General features: G+C 43.5%; 1 protein-coding gene across 1 annotated transcript in view; it reads left to right on the forward strand.

Moving 5' to 3' along the window:
- PLB1 (phospholipase B1) overlaps positions 1–20,256 on the forward strand; it is a 142,397-nt gene that overhangs the window by 51,185 nt on the left and 70,956 nt on the right. Inside the window, exons 16-21 of the mRNA XM_053589696.1 lie at positions 476–550; positions 2,485–2,548; positions 11,297–11,355; positions 13,185–13,258; positions 14,725–14,768; positions 20,028–20,136. Of these exons, the coding sequence (XP_053445671.1) occupies positions 476–550; positions 2,485–2,548; positions 11,297–11,355; positions 13,185–13,258; positions 14,725–14,768; positions 20,028–20,136 (425 nt within the window). The remainder of the gene's footprint in view (positions 1–475; positions 551–2,484; positions 2,549–11,296; positions 11,356–13,184; positions 13,259–14,724; positions 14,769–20,027; positions 20,137–20,256) is intronic.

Here is a 20,256-nt window from a genome sequence, read left to right on the forward strand (position 1 = left end):
AATATATAGCATATAATAAATGAATGGGATTCCTTCTATCATTTAAGCCTAGTCAGTTTAAACCATTCCTTTTATCATTTCATCAGGAAAGCCAAAATTTTTCCATTACTTTCCATTATTAATAAGCAAATAACTTACTCTGTTTCCCTTTTTGCTTTGGCTACTGAGAAGCAACCAAAGCAAAATTAGCTTCTCTTCTCGTTGAAATACATGTTCTTAGCCTGGCAGCAAGACCTTTCAGGGGGGAGAGCAAGAGCCTGGCCCTTCCCATTGTAAATGGGAACTTTAAACAATAATGAGTTTCAGGGATCTGACAGGCAGTAGAGAGAAGAATGGCCAGAGAATGGTTTGGTCCTTATGGAAAGGATGATATGAATGTTGCAAGGTGGACAAAAGCGTTGCTGGGTGATGAAGCCTGATAATCAAGGGAGCCAGATTTCTGGGTCATAGTTACAACATGTACATTTCTCTGCAGGAGAACCCCTATCTGTACACCTACCGGAATAGCAACTACCTGACCAGGTGGCCAAAACCCCAAGGGAAGCCTGAGGTAAGCAAAGATTTTTTTTTTGTGATTGATGAGCATGCAAATGAACTATGGGCCACTCCCATTGCTGAATCTTTGGAACCTTCCACGTAGCTGAGGGCTGCAGAGGTGATGGAAGCTGCTGCAGACATTCGAAATTTAGTCCAGCTAGGCTGGAGGAGGGTGAAGGATCAAGCATGCGCCTAGAAGCAGATCCCCCTGAGGTCCCAGAGCTACCTCAGCAACCAGCACCCTGGCTTCCTAGGGGTCACGGACACGTGGCACCTCCTGGGCCCAATCCATTGGGATGCTAGACAAATTCTTCATACCCTTCTCAAATCTCAGACGAATTCTTCTACACTCATTTGAGCCTGTTATCTGGAGAGAAAGTTAAGAAAAGACAGAGGACCATGATAAAGTCTGAAGCCAGGTCATGCCTTGGTGAACACCCCAGTGTGGGTTCATACCTTGCTTGTTTATCTCAGGAGTCTCTTTCTGATACTTCCTTCTGAGATTAGATAGGGCACCCTGCACTCCTTTGAGGACCCAAGATAAACTTGAAGGTTGGTGTCTTCTTTCTCAGAACTGGGGACTGAGCTAGGTTCCTAATGACATCCTTACCTCTGCCCCGAGAGACTCAGTGTGAAAGACTCTCGTCAACTTGTCCCATACTCTCTAACTAATATCATAGCAATGAGGATGCACCTGAGAGGCACCGAAGCACAGTGAGGCAGGAAACTGGCTCTGGGTTCAAATCCAGACTCCTTCACTTACTTAACCTCTCTGTGCCCTTTGTTTTTTAATTTGGGAAATGATGGCATTAGTAGTCCCACCTCGTGGAGTTATTATAGTATAATAAGTTAGTAATTGTAAAGCACATAAGATGATTTCTGGCATGTCACGAGTTCTATGTTAGTATTGCTATTATTATCCTCTGATAAGAGGCAGTGATACATTCCTTCGTGTTGCATTCATTTATTTATTGAATATCTGCTGTGTGTGACCACTAGAAGGCAAGCTCAGTGAGGCCGTACTCAGAGCAGACAATAGATCAATGGTAGATGGATATCAGGCATGCGAGATGAGATAAAAACATAAACAAAATACGTTGCTTGTGCCAAAGAACTCAATCTGGTAGAGAAACAGATAAATTACCAGGCAAGTATAGGACAATGTAATAAGTCATTAAACTTTTCCTGGGGTGTTCTGTGAACACAAAAGAAAAAAAAAACTAAACCTGACAGGAGAAAGCTGAGGTTGGCTTTCCAAAGTATACCCATGACCTTAGCCTTGAAGGATGGCTAAGGTTGGGCCAGGTGGCTGGCAGGTGAGAAAATGGAAGGAAGGAAAGTGGAGAGGGGAATAGAGGGAACTGCCTGGGCAGGGAGAAGATGGAGACTTTGGCCAAGGGCTGATAGTTCAGAATGCTTCTAGGCCTCTTGGTTCGTGCTGGGGAGAATGGACTTGATGGAGAAGTCCATGCAGAGTAGTAATTTATTTGTTGTTGAGCATCTACTGTGCCAGGCACTATTCTGGGCTCTGGGGGCACCATGATAAACAACACATAAAAATCCCTGCCTTTACTGAGAATCTGGGCAGAGAATTGGCATAGCATAACCTGTTGAGAAAGGCCACCCTGGCTGGATTCCCAAGGCTGAGGAGCTAGGGCCTGGGACTGCAGGTGGTGCTGCTGGTGAGTCCTGCAACATGCCAGGCAAGAAATAACAAAGGCCAGGACTTAGGCGGCGGTGGAGGTTAGAGAGCAGGGGGCAGATTTGGGAGCATTTGGAAAGGATGTTGTGGACGATCGGATATGAATGTTGAGAGCGAGGGAGAAACCCTGAAGGCATGAAGATTTGTATTTTCTCTTAAGTGATATTTTCCAAAACAACAGCTCCACTTTCCATCTAATTTAGCAAGATCCACTTCTTCTTATTTCTCTGCGTGTCTCATTTCAGGTAAGAGAAGGAATGGAAATCAGATGTCCTAACATGGACCCCTCCGATGCGATTCCCACCTCAGGTACACAGCTTAAGTGCAATGATTATTTTAAATTCATTGGAGGTCTGAAATCATCCAAGTTAAGGGCAATGTTATGGTGGCAAGGGCTTCCCACACAATCTGAAAAGGACTGGTTTTCAAGGACAATAGAAATAGCTCTGTATGTACATTTATAAGGCCCTGCCTGTGTTTGATTATTCTTTAACTAAAATATGATAACATAGTTATCAGAAAGCATTTATTGAGCATTAACCCTGTGCCAGGCCATGTTCTACAAAGAGCCCAGCGTTACTTGAGTCATTGTCCCTGCCTTAAAGCCTTGATGGGTGAATTTGTTCTCCAAAAGAGCAAAACTACCTTTAAACAGAAAGCAAAAATAGCCAGTCCACAATCCCTGTCTGAGTCACATGCAGAATGGACTCAGACTCCGCACAGAACAGGAAAGCACACCTCCTTACAACTGTGCCATTTTCACTGCCTCTTAGTATTTCGAAAGTGTCTGTTGCTGTGCCATAAAAATGAGACTCATGGAATATTCTAGGCAGTCATCTGCAACCATACCAAAGGTGGTCTGCCTAAGCGCCACTCCTTTTCCTCTAAGCAAGGCAGCCTGGGAAAGATGGCTATGTGAATGTCACCTTAGTTAAGTCATGGAAGGGCCATATGATGACTGAAGTGACTCAAATCAGCCCAGCAGCACCTGCAGCCAGGCTATAGATTCCCACCCTGGTCTCTAAGAGTGGCTTATTTGTTCATTTGTTTGTTTGCTAGTTCATTCAGGTACTAGCCAATGGTTGCGTGCCTATGTGCCTTTGAAGAGTTTACATTCTAGTTGATCTTTTGCTGCTCATGCCTCAGGATTATCAAAAAAGATAGGAAATTAAGTTCGAAAATGTCACAATGTCTAGCAGAATCTTCTAGGGATGCAAATATTTGTAGTCAGATTATTGCCTCATGCTGAGTGGAAGGAAGCAAACAAATGTCGTGGCTCAACCTGCTCTTCACACCTGCCATCGCTCCACACACTCACATTAAGCCAATGGCAGGTACATTAAAAATATTCTCATCAAAACTTGGTACATTGGGCAGCGCCTGTGGCTCAGTGGGTAGGGTGCCAGCGCCATATACTGAGGGTGGTGGGTTCGAACCTGGCCCCAGCCAAACTGCAACAAAAAAAAGCCAGGCATTCTGGCAGGCACCTATAGTCCCAGCTACTCAGGAGGCTGAGGCAAGAGAATCACTTAAGTCCGGGAGATGGAGGCTGCTGTGACCTGTGACGCCATGGCACTCTACTGAGGGCGATAAAGTGAGACTCTTCCTCTAAAAAAAAAAAAAAAAAAACCTTGGTACATGACTGACTATGGGTGGACTATAGGCCTGTAATTCTAACACTTTGGGAGGCCAAGGTGGGAGGGTTGCTGGAGACCACCCTGAGCAGCATAGTGAGACCCTGTTTCTATAAAAAAGTTAAATAACAGATTTTTTTTTTGGAAAATTCAACTTTTATAACTGATTCTTATTCTGAGTTGCAGAGCAGTGGAAGAGGTGATATTGATCTTATACACACACATTTAGTCTCCCCCCTCAGAATGTTTTTTTTTGTGTGTGTTTTTTTTTTTTTTTGTGGTTTTTGGCCAGGGCTGGGTTTGAACCCGCCACCTCCGGCATATGGGACCAGCGCCCTACTCCTTGAGCCACAGGCGCCGCCCCTAAAGGGGAAGAATGTATCCACAACTGGCTCTTTTTTTTTTTTTTTGTAGAGACAGAGTCTCACTTTATGGCCCTCGGTAGAGTGCCGTGGCCTCACACAGCTCACAGCAACCTCCAATTCCTGGGCTTAAGCGATTCTCTTGCCTCAGCCTCCCGAGTAGCTGGGACTACAGGTGCCTGCCACAACGCCCGGCTATTTTTTGGTTGCAGTTTGGCTGGGGCCGGGTTTGAACCCACCACCCTCGGTATATGGGGCCAGCGCCCTACCGACTGAGCCACCCCCTCAGAATGTTTTAATAGCCATTCTCTTTACAGCAAAATACCATCTATTCCCCTTTTAATCTTATCAGTCTGAAAAGATGATATATGAAGCACTTTGCAATCTGTGTAGATTATGTTTCTGTAATGACAGTGATAACCAATCTATTAGAGCATATTTCAACATCTAAAAGCCACATAAAATATAAACTTTTTCTTTACTCCTTGACCCTGGATATTATTGTACTTATCAGCACTTAAAGATACAAGGGCAAGAAATCTCAAGACCTTAAGATCTGAGATACTATGGTGATAGGAGCTGTTTACATAAACAGATGGGTAGATTTAGGCTCCCCAATTTAAGCAAGGTGGGGATGAAACCCAAACACTTTCTCCACCGGGGTGGCAGCTCTCATAGGTGAATGTGGAGCCTGCACTTCTGTGCCCTACCTGGAAAGTCATTCAGAAAAATGGCCACAGCCAACTGGCTAATACTGAAAACACATTTCATTATGGTGCCATTGACCTATGCTTAAAGTTTCCTAACCATCTTTGTGACTGATTGGATAGGCAAAAAGACTTAGCACAGGGCCACATTGTTTTTATTTTCCTTTGGTAAGTATCTTTCTGGTAAGGTCATTAGCTCTTCCAGAGATCATGTTTGCAATTCCTAATTGAAATGAAGACATCCAATACACGTCTTATAAGAGTGAGTCATCTTATCTTTATACTTCTAATGACTCTGCACATAGTAGGAACCCTGTAAATACTGAACTAATCTGAATTACTGAGTATTTATAATTCATCACATCAACAATTCTCAGGATTGAAAAAGATTTTAAAGATCAACTAGACCAAAGTGACTTCCTTGGAGACAATTTTTTACTAAGACCTCTTTGTAGTCCCCTTTTTAGTGTTTATAGTGTTTATCTCAAATCAACCCACAGATATATGGATAGCATACTGCCTGTCATCAGGAGCCCATGGCCCTGGAGCCTGGTGTCTCATTCTCATGACACTTCAGAGCTCACAGTGATGAGCCACCTCCACTGATCTATGGAGCTTTGGGATGAGATACAGAGTTGATGTAACCAATTGGCATTTGGTAGCCAATAAAAAACAAAAGCTCGCATTGTTTTCCTCCTCATGGGTGTACACATGCAGTTTGCCAAGTGCTATCATGTATGAGCTTTACAACTTTGTAAACACTCATTTTATATTACTAAATGGCCCTCTCCCTACATAGTTAGCATAACTAAGAAAAATGAATTGAGCCTAGGAACTAATTTAAGGTTTTCCCAGTGAGGGGGAAAAATAACTTTTCATAAATAAGAGTAGCAATAGTCAGAGGGACATGGCTGATAGGGTTTGTATTGAAATTGGCTGTCTTGAAGACTGCTGATTCCATAAAGAAGAAAAACTCATAGCTTTTGGAAATACGGATCTGCAAAGTTAATTGTATGCTTACTGTTACCAATCATGTAAACCAGACAGTTTATTCATTTATTTTAAGTCATTAATTCCTTTCTAAGCCCCTGATAGCATTTATTTGACCCATTTTGATAAAATGAGCTCTTCGAAAGCCAGTATGAAAAATGCTCAGGTTACAGCACTGCGTATCATTATTAGAGGTTTCACCTCCCTGTGAGCCAGCAGTGTGCTGTTTAGTGGAGCTTCTGAAGCTGTTTCTATGGTTACCACCTGCCTATGAGTCCCTGACTTGGCCCACCCTGCCATCTAGAAGGAATGATGCCACCCAGGGAATAACAGCCTGCTTGTCCCTAGGCACAACCTGACTACTGAACAAGTTCAAACTCACTCTCAAGACCCTTGGATGAATAAATGTTTCCCTGCCTCATAGTTTCATCACTTAAAGCTTTAAGAGCTATGAAGTCCCTGTCATGGGACTTAGCCTTTAATTCAAGTTAACACATTTCTCAAACACATATTTGTTAGTATAAACTCATACAGAAGCCTCCAAAGGTGAGAACAAGGTTCCAATCAGGTGCCAGCAGCTTACCATCATTGTGAGAGTCAAAAGTCCCTATAGAAAATAGACAGAAAAATCAGACAGAAAATAGGTTGGACAACTCTCTCTCAACAGCTGCCAAAGGAGAGAAAGTTATTTTATCAGATTATGGCCCCAGGAAGTTTAAGTTGCTGAGTTATGCAAGACAAAACACCGGTGTGCCAAACCTTTCTTCTGCGTAAAACTTTTTGTGTTTCTCCATTCTATACTCCAGTGTGCACTTTCCTGGCTATTCGTGAGCCTTCTTCATAGCTTGGATGGCCTTCTGATAAAAGGCCCCCTCTGTAGAAATCTTGATGAGTTAATGATGTGTTTATCAATTTCTTTCAAGGTGATGGACAGTTTGTACCAGATAATGTTTAGCTAATCAGCCTACACAAATTTAATCTTATCTCTAAATAGTTCTTTTTCCAAGGAGAGCAATTGCTAAAGTACTTTGCATTTCTAGGCTGTGGCTTTGTCGTGTAGGATGACGTTAACAAACCTCAAACCAAGGTCTAGAGAATACTAAACCGATGAAATGCCTTGGGCTCTATCTCAACAATAAAATCCCAGATAAATTACCTCCTCCCACTTAGGCTTGCTTCATTTGGTTTCTTACTGTATCTCTTGCTGGAAATTCTTCCCAATGATCAACTGGAAAACTGCTTCCCCCACCAAATCAATCTATCTACACACACAGACATGAACATAGATGTGTGTGTTTCCTTTCTGTATGCTACAAATTTGGGAGACAAGAATGACCAGTTTTAGCTACCTTTTTAACAAACTGTAATAATGATGCTTTTGAAACAAATCTATTCATCTCTTCCACATTTTACCAGCCCCAAAGATTTCCCCTGACCTTTACTTTCTAGTTAGAGCTCATAGAATTAACTATATTATGCATTATGGCATTAAGAATATAGTAATTGACTATCATCACCAGGAACTGAAATAAACCATTCTAGAATTGAAGGGAGGGGGTCTTATTTTCCATTTTGTTGCATTTTTTACCCATAGCTTGATTTCTTTGAGAAGAGATCATTACAAAGTTCTCATGCTCAGCCCTGTAGACATGTGCCAGCTAACGCGTGCAGCTGACTTTTGATTTGATATTGTTCTTCTAACCACACACTGTAGCCAGGGGTGTCTGGGAAGAGCGGAGCACGCTGTAATCATGTGCAAGGGTGTGTGTGAGTGCATATTCATGTACATGTAAGGGTGGATTCAAGGCATGGCAAGAGGGGAGGAGGAGGAACTCTGAAGAAAGTTCAGAGTTTGAAAGTTCACCTTTTGGATCTAAGAGGCAGAGCAGCAAACCTGCCATCAGACTTTCCAATGACAGCTACAGTTGTGGGAGGCTAGGGATGATTTGTGCGTGTACATGGGGAAAGTGATTCTGGTCTTTTTAGCTACAAGTGCAGAAACTGACCACCATCAACAGCTTCAAAACTAAAAAAAGGTCTCCATCAATGGTCCACAAAATACAGGGCTTGAACTGGTCTGGCAGCATCAACATTAATTACCTGGGAGCTTGTTAGAAAGGCAAATCCTGCTGGGCCTGGTGACACATGTCTGTGATCCCAGCCACTCAGAAAGACTGTGGCAGGATCATAACTGAGACCAACAGTTTAACATAGCAAGACCCTGTCTCCAAACATTTTTTTAAAATTAGATAGGCATGGTGGTGCATGCCTGTAGTTTCAGCTAAGCAGGAGGCTAAGGCAGAAGGATCCCTGGAGCCCAGGATTTGAGGCTGCAGTGAGCTGTGATCACCCCACTACACTCCAGCCTGAGCAACAGAGTGAGATCCCATCTGCGGGAAGAAGAAAAAAAGTGCAAACCCTTGGATCTACCCTAGACCTACTGAATCAGAAACTGTGAGGGTGAGGAACAGCTGGCAATGTTTTAACAAGCTCTCCAGGTAATACTGATGCTTGCTTAAGTTTGAGGACCATAATCTATATATTTTGCATTCATACATTCACAATTATGTGTTTGTATCCTTTCATGGGAAGAGGCAGGGACTATCTACTTTTCCAATGAAGAGCAAGTTCTCAGTGGGAGTGGCAGGTCCTCATTCCCAGGCAGCATGGAAGTTGGTAGATAAGACATCTCTGTGGAAGGAGCCAAGACCTGGACATCCTTTTGGGCACCTCTTCTGTGACATGTTAATACCACTCCCTGCACAGAATCCACAACCAGACTTTGGGTGTCGATGGGTGTTGTGAGTTACGTGTAGTCCAGCTGTGTTGAGATCATCTTGCCCTGTGTTTCACTGCAGGTTTTTATAGGTTTCTCATTAGCCTCCTTGGCAAAGAAAGCCTCCTGCAGACCATGCCAAGCTTATCCATCTTAACCAATGAAGGTGAAATGGTGGGCTCCTTACCCCTGGGGTGGGCCCCTCCCTGGTATAAAGTCTGGCTGCTTCCAAGGCATGAAAGCTATTTTAACCATTCAGAGCAGCTTTGCACAGCAGAGACGATGGAGGGCACCCCTGAGAGCAAAGGAGGCACTTTAGCAAAGTCAGCGGGTCCTTGGGAGTAAGGTAACTGGGAGAATGGGAGGCGATCTTGTAACTTGAGGCACCCAGCTGTATATGGCATAAGGAATTGTAGGTATGCTCTCCCAGCTGCCCTTGGAGTCATGCTCACGTGTTTATAAGGTAAAGGAGAGGTGGGTATGGTATAGTACATGCATGTAAGTAATTTCATATACAGGCAACCCCCAGGTTATGAATGAGATAGGTTCTGCAGGGTTGTTCTTAAGTTGAATCTGTATGTAAGTTGGAACAGCTACATTTACCTATTACCAGTAAAAGCCTCCATTTTAAAATGATGAGTCGTAGGTGTGGGACGTTTGTAACTCGGGGACTCGGGGACTCGGGGACGTTTGTAACTCGGGGACTGCCTGTATAGCAATATTTATGTTAATCTCCTAACTTGTTGGCCAGGCGTAAGGGCCCTGCGGCCCTACCCACCTTTCTGATGTTATTTTCTGTAAGTCTCACATGGCCTTCCCGTAAGCCAAATTGTGACCAGCTGTGCTTTATAAATGGCACACTCTTTACCATACCACGTCTGCCCTTCCCTCATCAGCCCATCTCTCTCTCCCTCGTTCTCATCTCATTATTTCCTGAAGCTTAATTCTAATGTTGCCTTTCCCCTGAAGCTTTCTCTACTCCCTAAGGCCCCAGGGAGAGATCATTTCTCTAGCTCTAAAACTTCATCTCACTTTATACCTTTCTTAGCACTTATTAGTCTGAGAGCTTCCTGAGGGATTCCTCCATTTCTGATCACTGTGTAGTCCCCAGAGTATCCAGCCACTGTTTGGTGTTTAATATGTTTGTCTTATGAGTTAATAGCTGCCACATCACAGTACGTGCTTGACTCACGAGATTTAAAAAAGAAAGGAGTCAGGCTGTGGGGACAGTTTGATGAATTCTCCAAAACATAGGATTGCTATATGACCCACCAATCCCACACTCAGGTATATACCCCAAAGAACTGAAAACAGGCATTCAGACAAACACTTGTACACAAAGGTTTGCAGCAGTGCTATTCGTAACAGCCAACTCAAACACCCATCAACAGATGAATGGATGAACAAAACCGTATATCCACACAATGGGCTATTATTCAGCCATAGGGAGGAATGAAGACTGAGGTGTGCTATTAACACAGCTGAACCTTGAAAACATTATGCAAAGTAGAAGTCAGACACATAAGGTTATATATTGCGTGATTCTATTTATATGGGATATCCAGAATGGGTAACTCCATAAAGACAGAAAGCAGGTTATTGTTTGCCAGGGGTTAGGGAAAGGGGGAAATGGGGAATGACTGCTTCCAGGGTCCTCAAACTTCGGCCCGCGGCCACATGAGGCGGTGTGATTGTACTTGTTTCCTTTTTGGTTTTTTACTTCAAAATAAGATATGTGCAGTGTGCATAGGAATTTGTTCATAGTTTTGTTGTTTTTTTTTTTTTTTAACAATAGTCCGGCCCTCCAATGATCTGAGGGACAGTGAATTGGCCCCCTGTTTAAAAAGTTTGAGGACCCCTGGCATAGGCTCTCCGTTGGGGGTAATAAAAGTGTTTTGGAACTAGGTAGAGGTGACAATTGCACAACATTGTGAATATACTAAATACCAAGGAATGTTCACGTTGATATGATTAATCTTACTATGTGAATTTCACATCAATTAAAAACATGGAGGGATGGCGCCTATGGCTCAAGGAGGAGGGCGCCCGCCCCATATGCCAGAAGTGGTGGGTTCAAACCCAGCCCCGGCCCAAAACTGCAACAACAACAACAAAAATGGAGTCAGTGGTATAAGAGTTTCCGTTTTCAGTGTAGATAAACTGAGCTGATGTTTTTTATAGGATGATATAATTTTTTTATCCAAAATATCCTCAGATTCTAGAATGGATAAAGCATTGGTTGTGTTTCCACCACAATTCCTTCCCTACTCCCAAATCACTTACCAAAGGCGTGTAGCATCAGGTCCCATAAACATGCGCAGTTTCCCTTTTAAAGTGGGATCCACCTTCCATGTCCCAACCCCGTGTCCAGGAGCCCCAGAGAAGAGACCAGCAGTCCGGCTCCACGGCTGGTCTTGCTGAGCCGATCGACAAGGATGGCTTTTTCTTATCTTTTGTCCAGTGTGTATGAGTCTAGCTATTAACAACTAACTTTCTCTCCTGGAAAGATATTCACTTGTCTTCAGAGGAGACGGGTCCAGTGCTTTCCTAGAACCTCATTTTCCATTCATTCCCACTTGTACTCTCAGTTCACAGGCTGAAGCCTGCTGACATCCGTGTAATTGGAGCCTTGGGTGACTCTCTCACGGTAAGTGACCCTGAGGGTAGAAGGAAGGGGCAGGAGAGGAAAAGGTCTTGATTGAAATGAGAACCTGGAGAGAGACATGGAGAGCGAGCGTCTCACTCCCAGCTCTTAAGCATTGCTATCCGGGGTCCTGAGCTCCAGTTCTCTTCTGTCCCCCAGCTCACCCTGGCATTTGACACCAATCCCTGCCCACTGTGGTTTTCCACCTCCATTTTAGCCTCATCTTCCTCCCCCCATGCTGGAGTGGAGGAGAGAGCAACAGAGCAGGGACCCCAGAGTGAGCATGGGTGACAGGACTGAGCCATCAGCCTGTCAGTGGTGGAGCAGGACTGGGAACTCCATAAAGGATCCAGTGCTTTGTTTTGTCTACATTGGAAAGCTAAGGGAAGGTACCAAGGAGAGAAGCAAAGAGATAATAAGACAGGAACAAGAGCTAATAGGGAGGGCGAGAAGATGGGAGTCAGTGGAGGAGGCAGAAGTGCTCAAGATGACCCCAGCCCACCTCTGCAGCTGCGCCAAAGAGCTCCTGCAAAGAGGTAGCCAAGAAAAGCAGAATTGAGCTTCTTGAGAACCTAGGGGTGGGGGCACCCAGAGGTTCCCAGACACAAGCTTTCATTCAGTAGCCACTGGTTATGGAGTCTACTGCTGTTCCCTGGGTTAGTAGAATTGCAAAGCCTCCAGCTAAATCCTCCCCAAGGACCAGCTGACACCTTTCATGCCCGTGGCCTGTTCACAGTGATGCTATCTCACTCATTATCCTCATGAAAAAGCCCTGAGAAGTATGGCTTTCCTTAGATTCGACCAGTAAAGAAGGTGAAGCTGGCCAAGGTGGAGTGAGCGCCCAAGACCATGTAGCTTGTAAGTGCTGGAGCCAAAGTCAGGACTCAGGGGCCCTGACCCTAAACCCAGGACCCAGTTCCTGTACAATAGTGGCCTCCTCTGTGGCCCTGCAGCGACTTTTCACCCAAAGGCTCAGAACCTTCCAGGAAGGACTGGCAGACTGGTCCTTAGCACCTCCACACACTGCTTAATCCTGACCACTTCCTGCCAGGTGGGGCCTGAGGTCACCTTCCCTCTGGAGGAGGAGGCAAGGGTTAAGGGCACCAATTCTCTGGTCTCCATGTAGATACTCTCAGGATAGGGAGTCATTAAGACTGAGCACAGCTGCTCAGGATTTCCTAGGAGGCAGTACCTTGAGGTTGACCCACCTGGCAGGTAGCAAAGGAATTGAGCACTAAAAGTAGGATCACAGCCTGGGGGACCTTTCGTGGAGGGCAGGCTTCAGCTTGCCCTTTGGAACGGCTCTGCTGGGAAACAGCGTGCTCTAGGTAAGGGGCATGCACCTGTAGGGTGTGTCCATATTGTGTTCTTTCTTCTGCTGAAAGGGAGGGACACAGGATTTCATTTCATGACTACTTTTTAAACTGTAGAGACGTGAGATATATTGGTATAAAAAGATTGAGATATGTTTCCTTTTACAATATATTTCACAGCTTTAAAAAATGAGAAAAATGAGACTCCGAAATTCATCCTTTTGAAAAATGAAAATGGCAGCCTAATTTCCAGAGCACTTTGCTAGGCTCTTTTCTCTTGGTCTTGATCCGGGCAGGTTTCTTAGAATCCTGGGCTGTGTACAGTGCCAGGCAGACATTCCCAATGGGAGCCCTCACTCATCTCTGAAAAGTCAGGAGAGACGTGGTGCCATCTAAACCCTAGATTCTAGAGGGCATCCAGGTGGTCCTGGCCAGGATAAGAACATGGACCTTCTGGCAGGCAGCCAGAGGTGGGTCAGGAAAAGTAGGGAAACTCACCCCCTTGTTTTTCCCTCTCAGGCAGGCAATGGGGCCGGGTCTACGCCTGGGAACATCTTGGATGTATTGACTCAGTACCGAGGCCTGTCCTGGAGGTGAGTGAGGGTGTGGCAAGACCCCAAAGTCTCTTTCATTTCAGAGCAAGGGAAGACCCCTGCACATTCTAGAAAATAATACCTCAAGCAGAAAAATGGGCCACTTGGTTCTCTTCCATGACAAACTTTATGGATTCAAGTACTTACCAGCTTCTCCAAACCACTACATTCCCCCAAATGGGAGCTCAGACCTAAACTAAGAAGAGTTTAGGGGAGAAACAGCATAAATGTTTGGGTTGGAAATGCTTTTTCTGTCTTCCATTTCTTCCTCTGTGATGTGATCTCAGAAGAAGGAAGTGTCCTGAATGATGAACAGATCATTGCCTTTGGAACCATAGTTGTATGTGACCCCTGGCTATATTTGACTATGGGCAAGCCTGACCTCTCTGAGATGGTCTCCTCATCTTTGATGCAGAATTCGCTAATAATCCTACTAAGTACTGTTTGAAGCTTAGAGAGAATTTAAGTGCCCAGGGTAGTGCCTGACACTAAGCAGATAGAAATGGTAGTTGGTATCATTATTAAAAGGCCTTCATTTTACAGATGAGAAACAAGGCTCAGAGAGGGCAAGTAACCTGTGCAAGATCACACAGCAAGATGGTAAAAGACCAAGAGACAGCGGATGGTTCTCAGCTCCTAAGCCAGTACCTTCCCTCATGTATTGCTTTAGGCAGGCTTGTTCCTGCTCTGCCTGTGATCAAACCTCTGCCACAAGTTGCAATGAACAGGACTTGCCCTTTGCCTTGTCTCTAAAAGGCCGCCTGGGGCAGGGCAGAAATCTGGCATCTCCATGTGACTCGGAGTGCTGAGTTTCTGGCCTCCTCCCTCACGTTTCTGTGCAAAGTTAAACCTCAAACATTTGCTGGGACCTTTCAGATGTTCCCAGACATGCTTGACAAGAGTGAGGGAATATGAAAAAGCAGGGAATCTAGTCAATTTGAAATCCTGCGTATTTCTGTGCCTAAAATCCCACTTTGGAATTCTAGAATTGGATTGGAAGATGGCTTACTCTCTAAAAGACACCCGTTTTAAGACGGCTTTTCCAAGCCCACAGGAAAAGAAAGAACAAGACAAACTTAAAAATAAAAACCAAAAAACCTGTGTTTTTACTACTAATATGAATGCCCAGCTGCAGTGGCTGGTTGAGACAGAGCTGGCCAAACAGCGGTCACTTTCCCCTTGGTACACAGGGTTACCAGGGACCAACTAAGTCGTCCTGCCCCAACGTCAGACAAAATCAAGATGTAGTTTCAGTTGGGTTTTTGGATGTTCTGGTGCTGGGGAGAGGAAAGAGAAGCTGTGTTCCGGCTTGCTTTTTAGTTTTTCTAAGGGAACGATGGGGCAAGGGCAAGCTCCACGCCCCCAGGGGTTTCTCAGGAGAAAGGACTTTCTTGGTAGTGTCTGAAGTGCTTCAGCGTCACTGGCATTTTAAACCTCCATTTTCTCTCTTGGTTCCCTTGAAACAGTGTTGGCGGCGACCAGAACATCAGCACAGTCACCACCCTGGCAAGTGAGTGCACCGCGCGCGGGCCGGGCCGGCCGCTCCCCCTGGCGGCCGAAGCGGGCGGGAGGGCGGCGGCGCGGGCGCGGGGCAGGCCGCAGTCGGCAGGGGGCGCTGCTGTCCCGAGGCTGCCGGGCACTCCGCTCCCCCAGCGAGACGGCAGCCTCGGAGTTGTGGGCTTTGGAAAAAGAAATGGTCTTTGTCAAGGAAGGGAGAGAGTCAGAGAGGAAAAGAGAAGTCAGACCTAATGTTAGTGCAGTCATAAAAGATGATTCAAGAAAGAAGAAAAGGAAACCCACGTGTGCTGCGCCTCTGGGGGAGCAGACCCCCGCCCCCGCCCGAGGCGTCCGCAGGCGCAGACACACTCAGGTCCCGGGTCGCCTAATGACCTACTGCTGTTGCAGCAACGGGCGGCGAAGTTCCCTTGTTCCAGCTGTGTAAACACAGTCATAATGGAGGCTCAACGTTTTCCTTAATTTCCTTCACCAGCAACCTACTCGGAATGAAATTTTAAAGCCTAACTGCACTCTCTGAAGGGTCTGGTCCTACCCATCTTTTGCTGCTTTTTAGAGCGTACACAGCATAGTGCTCGTTCTTAAAGCACATAAACGGTAAGTGCTTAAATCGAATTCATTCCCCTCAAAATCTTCTGGCTAATTATTTTGCCAGAGAATAGTTTAATTGGCCCCATTTTCACTTTATCTTCCGGTACAGAGCCCTTTGTAATGTATCTTTAGAAGTTAAATTATTTGAACTTTAAGTCGCTAAGACTTTGATGACAGAGGTGCTTCCCCAGATAGGCAGAATGGATCAGACTTGGTGTTATTTCTTTGAAAATCCTGTTGAATTTAAGGAGGCACTTTTCTGTGCCATGAGCACTCCCTGTCTTATTTATTTCTTGGTCCACCCACAAGAACTGTAAGTAAGCTCCCCTCCTAGGAGGAGGTGGTGTGGGATGTCTTTGTAAGTGTGATGAACTTGGCTGTGAGATGGTCCAGTGCAGGCAACAACTTGCTGAGCTCTCTAATGCCCATGTTATTTATCACGGAAAAGGTGATTGGTGATCGTTTGTCTCAAGGTCTTTCTCTAAAGGGATTTGCAAAGGATTGAGATGATGTCACCCCTCCTCCGGTAGACTCCCCTGACCCACTTAGCCCAGAAATGGAACATTTTTTCCATTTGTTCAGCCTCTTCCTTGCTAAAGATGTGAAGGTGGTTTGATTGTAGGAGCCAGATAACCCAGGGGGAAATAACTATATGGCAATGTCTTAGAAAACTTATAAGAATGTGAGGTCAAAACAGAACCTCTGTTCAACTCCCTATTTGATTTAGTCCAGCAGATACTCCAGTGCCGAGTAAACGGTAGAACACCACAGTCTGTTTTGGGGCATGTCTTCTCAAAGACAGACACGTGAACTAATAATCACAGCCCTGTACAAAGTTTAGGAGAAAATAAATGTGAAGGCTGCTAACCATGGCTTCTGACAAATAGCTTCAAGGATTAGAATTCACCAGGTAAGGAAAGGGGATGGAATGTTCCTGGCAAAGATAACTGCATGTACCAGCAAGTTCTTGCCCTATCCAGGATGTAGTTCCTAGCTCTGACATTCCTGGCAAGGAGCTAGGTAGCCTGTGATAGACTCCTCAAGTAACAGGGAACCTACCACCTGCTAGGATAAACCATTTCATTTTTAGGTAGCTCTGGTGACCTCACAGCTCTTCCTTCTAATAAGTAGATATCAGGGTAATTTCCATACAATGCCCCCAAAGCCACAGGAATAAATCTAATCAATCTGTGTTGAGTAGACCCGGCAACAGGGCTTGATTCTAGAGAGCACTGCTAGATGGCCTGGGGCCCTAAAGTCCTGGCTGCCACCCAGCTAGCTCCTTTCCCATGTCCGTAGATTATGAGACAGAGGCAAATGTTCTGTGCTGGAGCTGAGAGACCAGGATTCTAGCCTGGAATTCCATTCTCTATAGCTATACGACTTTGCACAATTCTCCTAGCCTGTCTGGACTTGGTTCTATTTCTAATTCAGTCCATAATCATTTATCATCATGTGAGGCCCTGGGGTATCTACAGACCCTGCTGTCATGAGTTCTCAACCAAGTTGGGAAGACAAAAAAAATGAAAAGTCATGTATATAGTTAGGTAAAAGCATTAGAATGCCCGAAAGTGAAAATTATAACAAAACCAGCAAGTCTTTACATGAATGGGGTGGGGGTGGGGGTGGGGCTCAAAATCAAGAATGAAAGAGGAGGTACTACCAACCTTACAGAAATAAGAATTGTAAGAGAATGAGAATGCTATAAATAATTGTATGACAACAAATTAGATGACTTAGATGAAACGGACAAATTCCTAGAAAAGGCACAAACAACTGAAATAGACTTAATAAAAAAATAGAAAATCTAATAGATTTATAACAAGGAAAGAGGCTTTGTTAGTAATTTAAAAACTTCTCACCAAGAAAATCCCAGGCCTTTCTGGTTTCACTAGTGAATTAAATCAAATGTTAGTACCAATTACCAATTCTTCACAAGCTCCTCTCAAAAACAGAAAAGGAGCTAGTACTTTGTAACTTATTTTGTGAGTTTTACCCCCAAACCAAAACAAGACAAAGTTATCACCAGGAAAGAAAACTACAGACCAATAACTCTTATGAATATAGACATGGACATTTTCAACAAAATACTAACAAACTAAATCCAGTAACATAAAAAAAAAATTATACCCCATGACTAAATGAGATTTAATGCAGGAATACAAGGTTAGTTTAAAACCCCAAAGTCAATTAATATAGCATATCAGTAGAAATAAGGACATGTCAGTGGATCAGAAAAAGCATTTTACAAATATCTAACATCCCTTCATGATAAAAAACATTCGACAAATAAGGACTATAAGGAAAATTTCTCATTCTGATAAAGGGCATCTACTACAAGCCCACAGCTAACATTATATGCAATGGCGAAAGATGGAACGCTGCCCCCTCTCTCCAAAATCAGGAACAAGACAAGGGTGGCTGCTCTTGCCACTTTTATTCAACATTGTACTAGAGGTTCTAGTCATGGCAGTTGGGCAAGAAAATTCACCAAAATATGAAATAAAATTATATTTGCAGATTACATGATCTTATAGAGAGAAAATCCCAAGAAGTCCACTAAAAATTATTAGAACAAATGAATGAATTCAGCAAGATTGCAGGGTATAATCAACATACAAAAATCAATTGTGTTTCTATATACTAGTAATTAATGATCTGAAAATGAAATTAAGAAAACGGTTACATTTGTAATATCATCAAAAAGAACTATATACTTGGGAATAAATTTAACAAAAAAAGTACATCTCTTATACTCTTAAGATCCCACAATGGGATCATTTATTGAGGATCATGTGAGGCCCCGGGGTATCTACGGACCCTGCTGTCTGATTTAGGTCTTTGATTGCTGAAAGAAATCAAAGACCTAAATAAATGGAAAGAGACTCTATGGTCATGGATGGGAAGATTTAATATTGTTAAGACAGCAATACTCTCCAAATTAATATACAGCTTCAATATAATCCTTATCAAAATTCCAGCTGGCTTCTTTGCAGAAATTGGCAAAATGATTCTAAAATACATGTAGAAATTCAAGGGACCTAGTATAGCCAAAACAATCTTGAAAAATAAGAACAAATTTGGAGAACTCATACTTCCCAATTTCAAAACTACTGTAAAGCTGTAATAGTTAAGACATGTGGTAGTGGCATGATAGATATATAGAATAATGGAATAAAACTAAGAATCAACAATTAAACCCTCATGTTTATGGTCAATGCATTTTCAACAAGGATGCCAAGGCCACTCAATGGAGGAAAGAATAGTGTTTTCACACATGGTGCTGGGACAACTGCATACATATACGCAGAAAAATAAAGCTGGACTCCTACTTCGCATACATATAAAAATTAACTCAAAATGAATCATAGACCTAAATGTAAGCACTAAAACTAACTCTCAGAAGAAAATATAGGAGCAAATCTTTATGACCTTTCAGTCTTTTTAGATATGCCACTAAAGCACAAATGAGAAAGAAAATATTTTGCTCCAAAGGATACAATCTAAAAAGTAAAAGCAAACCAAAGAGTTGTTTGCCAACCATATGTCCGATATGAAACTCATATCTAGAAAATATAAAGAACTCTATCAACTCAATTTAAAAATTTTTAAGTGAACAAAGGATAGAATAAATATTTCTCCAAAAGAGATATACTAATGGCTAAAAAGCACATAAAACGATGCTCAATGTCACTAATCACTAGGGAAATGCAAATGAAGACCTCATTGAGATAGCACTTTACATCTACTAGCATGGTTATAATAAAACAATAATAACAAGTGTTGGTAAGGATCTGGAGAAATTGGAGGCCTCGTACACTGCTTACGGGGATGTAAAATAGTATAAATCCTCTGGAAAAAAACTTGGCAGTTCCTTAAAAGGTTAAACAGAGTCACTGTATGATCAAACGATTCCATTACTATGTATATATACAAGAAATGCACACAAAAACTTGTACATAAATGTTAATAGCAGCATGATCTATAATAGTCAAAAAGTAGAAAAAAGACCAATGCCTGTCTCCTGAAGGATGGATAAGTAAAATGTGGTATGTCTGTACAAGAGAATATTATTCAGCAGTAAAAAGGAATGAAGTACTGATAGTTGCAATGAATATTATGCTCAGTGAAAGAAGCCAGCCATGAAAGACATTGTATTCTTTGATTTAATCTATATGAAATGTCCAGAATAACAAATCTATAGAGACAGAACATAGGTTAGTGATTGACACAGGGTTGGAGGGAATGAGGAGTTCAGGACTTCTTCCTGGGGGAACGAAATGTTCTAATGTTGATTGTAGTGATGGTTGCATAACTGTATGAATATACTAAAAATTACAACAGTATGCTTTAAATTAGTAAATTCTATGGTGCACGAGTTATCATCTATTCAGGAAAAAAGAAAGAAAAGTGCATGAGGAAAGCACCCAACTCAGACTCACACTCATTAGCAGTAACTGAGCAGCATCTGCTGTGTGCTGTCCTGTAGCTGAGTGGCAGCCTGCTGACCGTTCTCTTTCCATGCTGGGTGAACCATAGGGGTAAGAGTAGGGGTCATGGGGAGGAGACTCTGCTTTGTCCCAGCACTCACTGGTGCTTGCCAAAGGAACTTGGAGATGACTTTGAGGTAGTTACTAAGTATGTCTTATCCTTATATTTGCAGACATCCTGCGGGAATTTAACCCTTCCCTGACGGGCTTCTCCATTGGCACCGGGAAAGAAAACAGTCGTGGAGCCTTCTTAAACCAGGCCGTGGCAGGAAACCGAGCTGAGTGAGCAGGGATTCCCAGGGGTAGACAAGCACAGGTCCTCTGGGGAACAAGGGTTGGGGGAGAGATTGGCCTCGACTGGGGTTTATGGCTGAAGATTGGGAGGCTTGGTCAAGGAAGGGG

The sequence above is a fragment of the Nycticebus coucang genome, chromosome 4 (assembly GCF_027406575.1).
Source record: "Nycticebus coucang isolate mNycCou1 chromosome 4, mNycCou1.pri, whole genome shotgun sequence".
In the NCBI taxonomy this organism is placed as follows: Eukaryota; Metazoa; Chordata; class Mammalia; order Primates; family Lorisidae; genus Nycticebus; species Nycticebus coucang.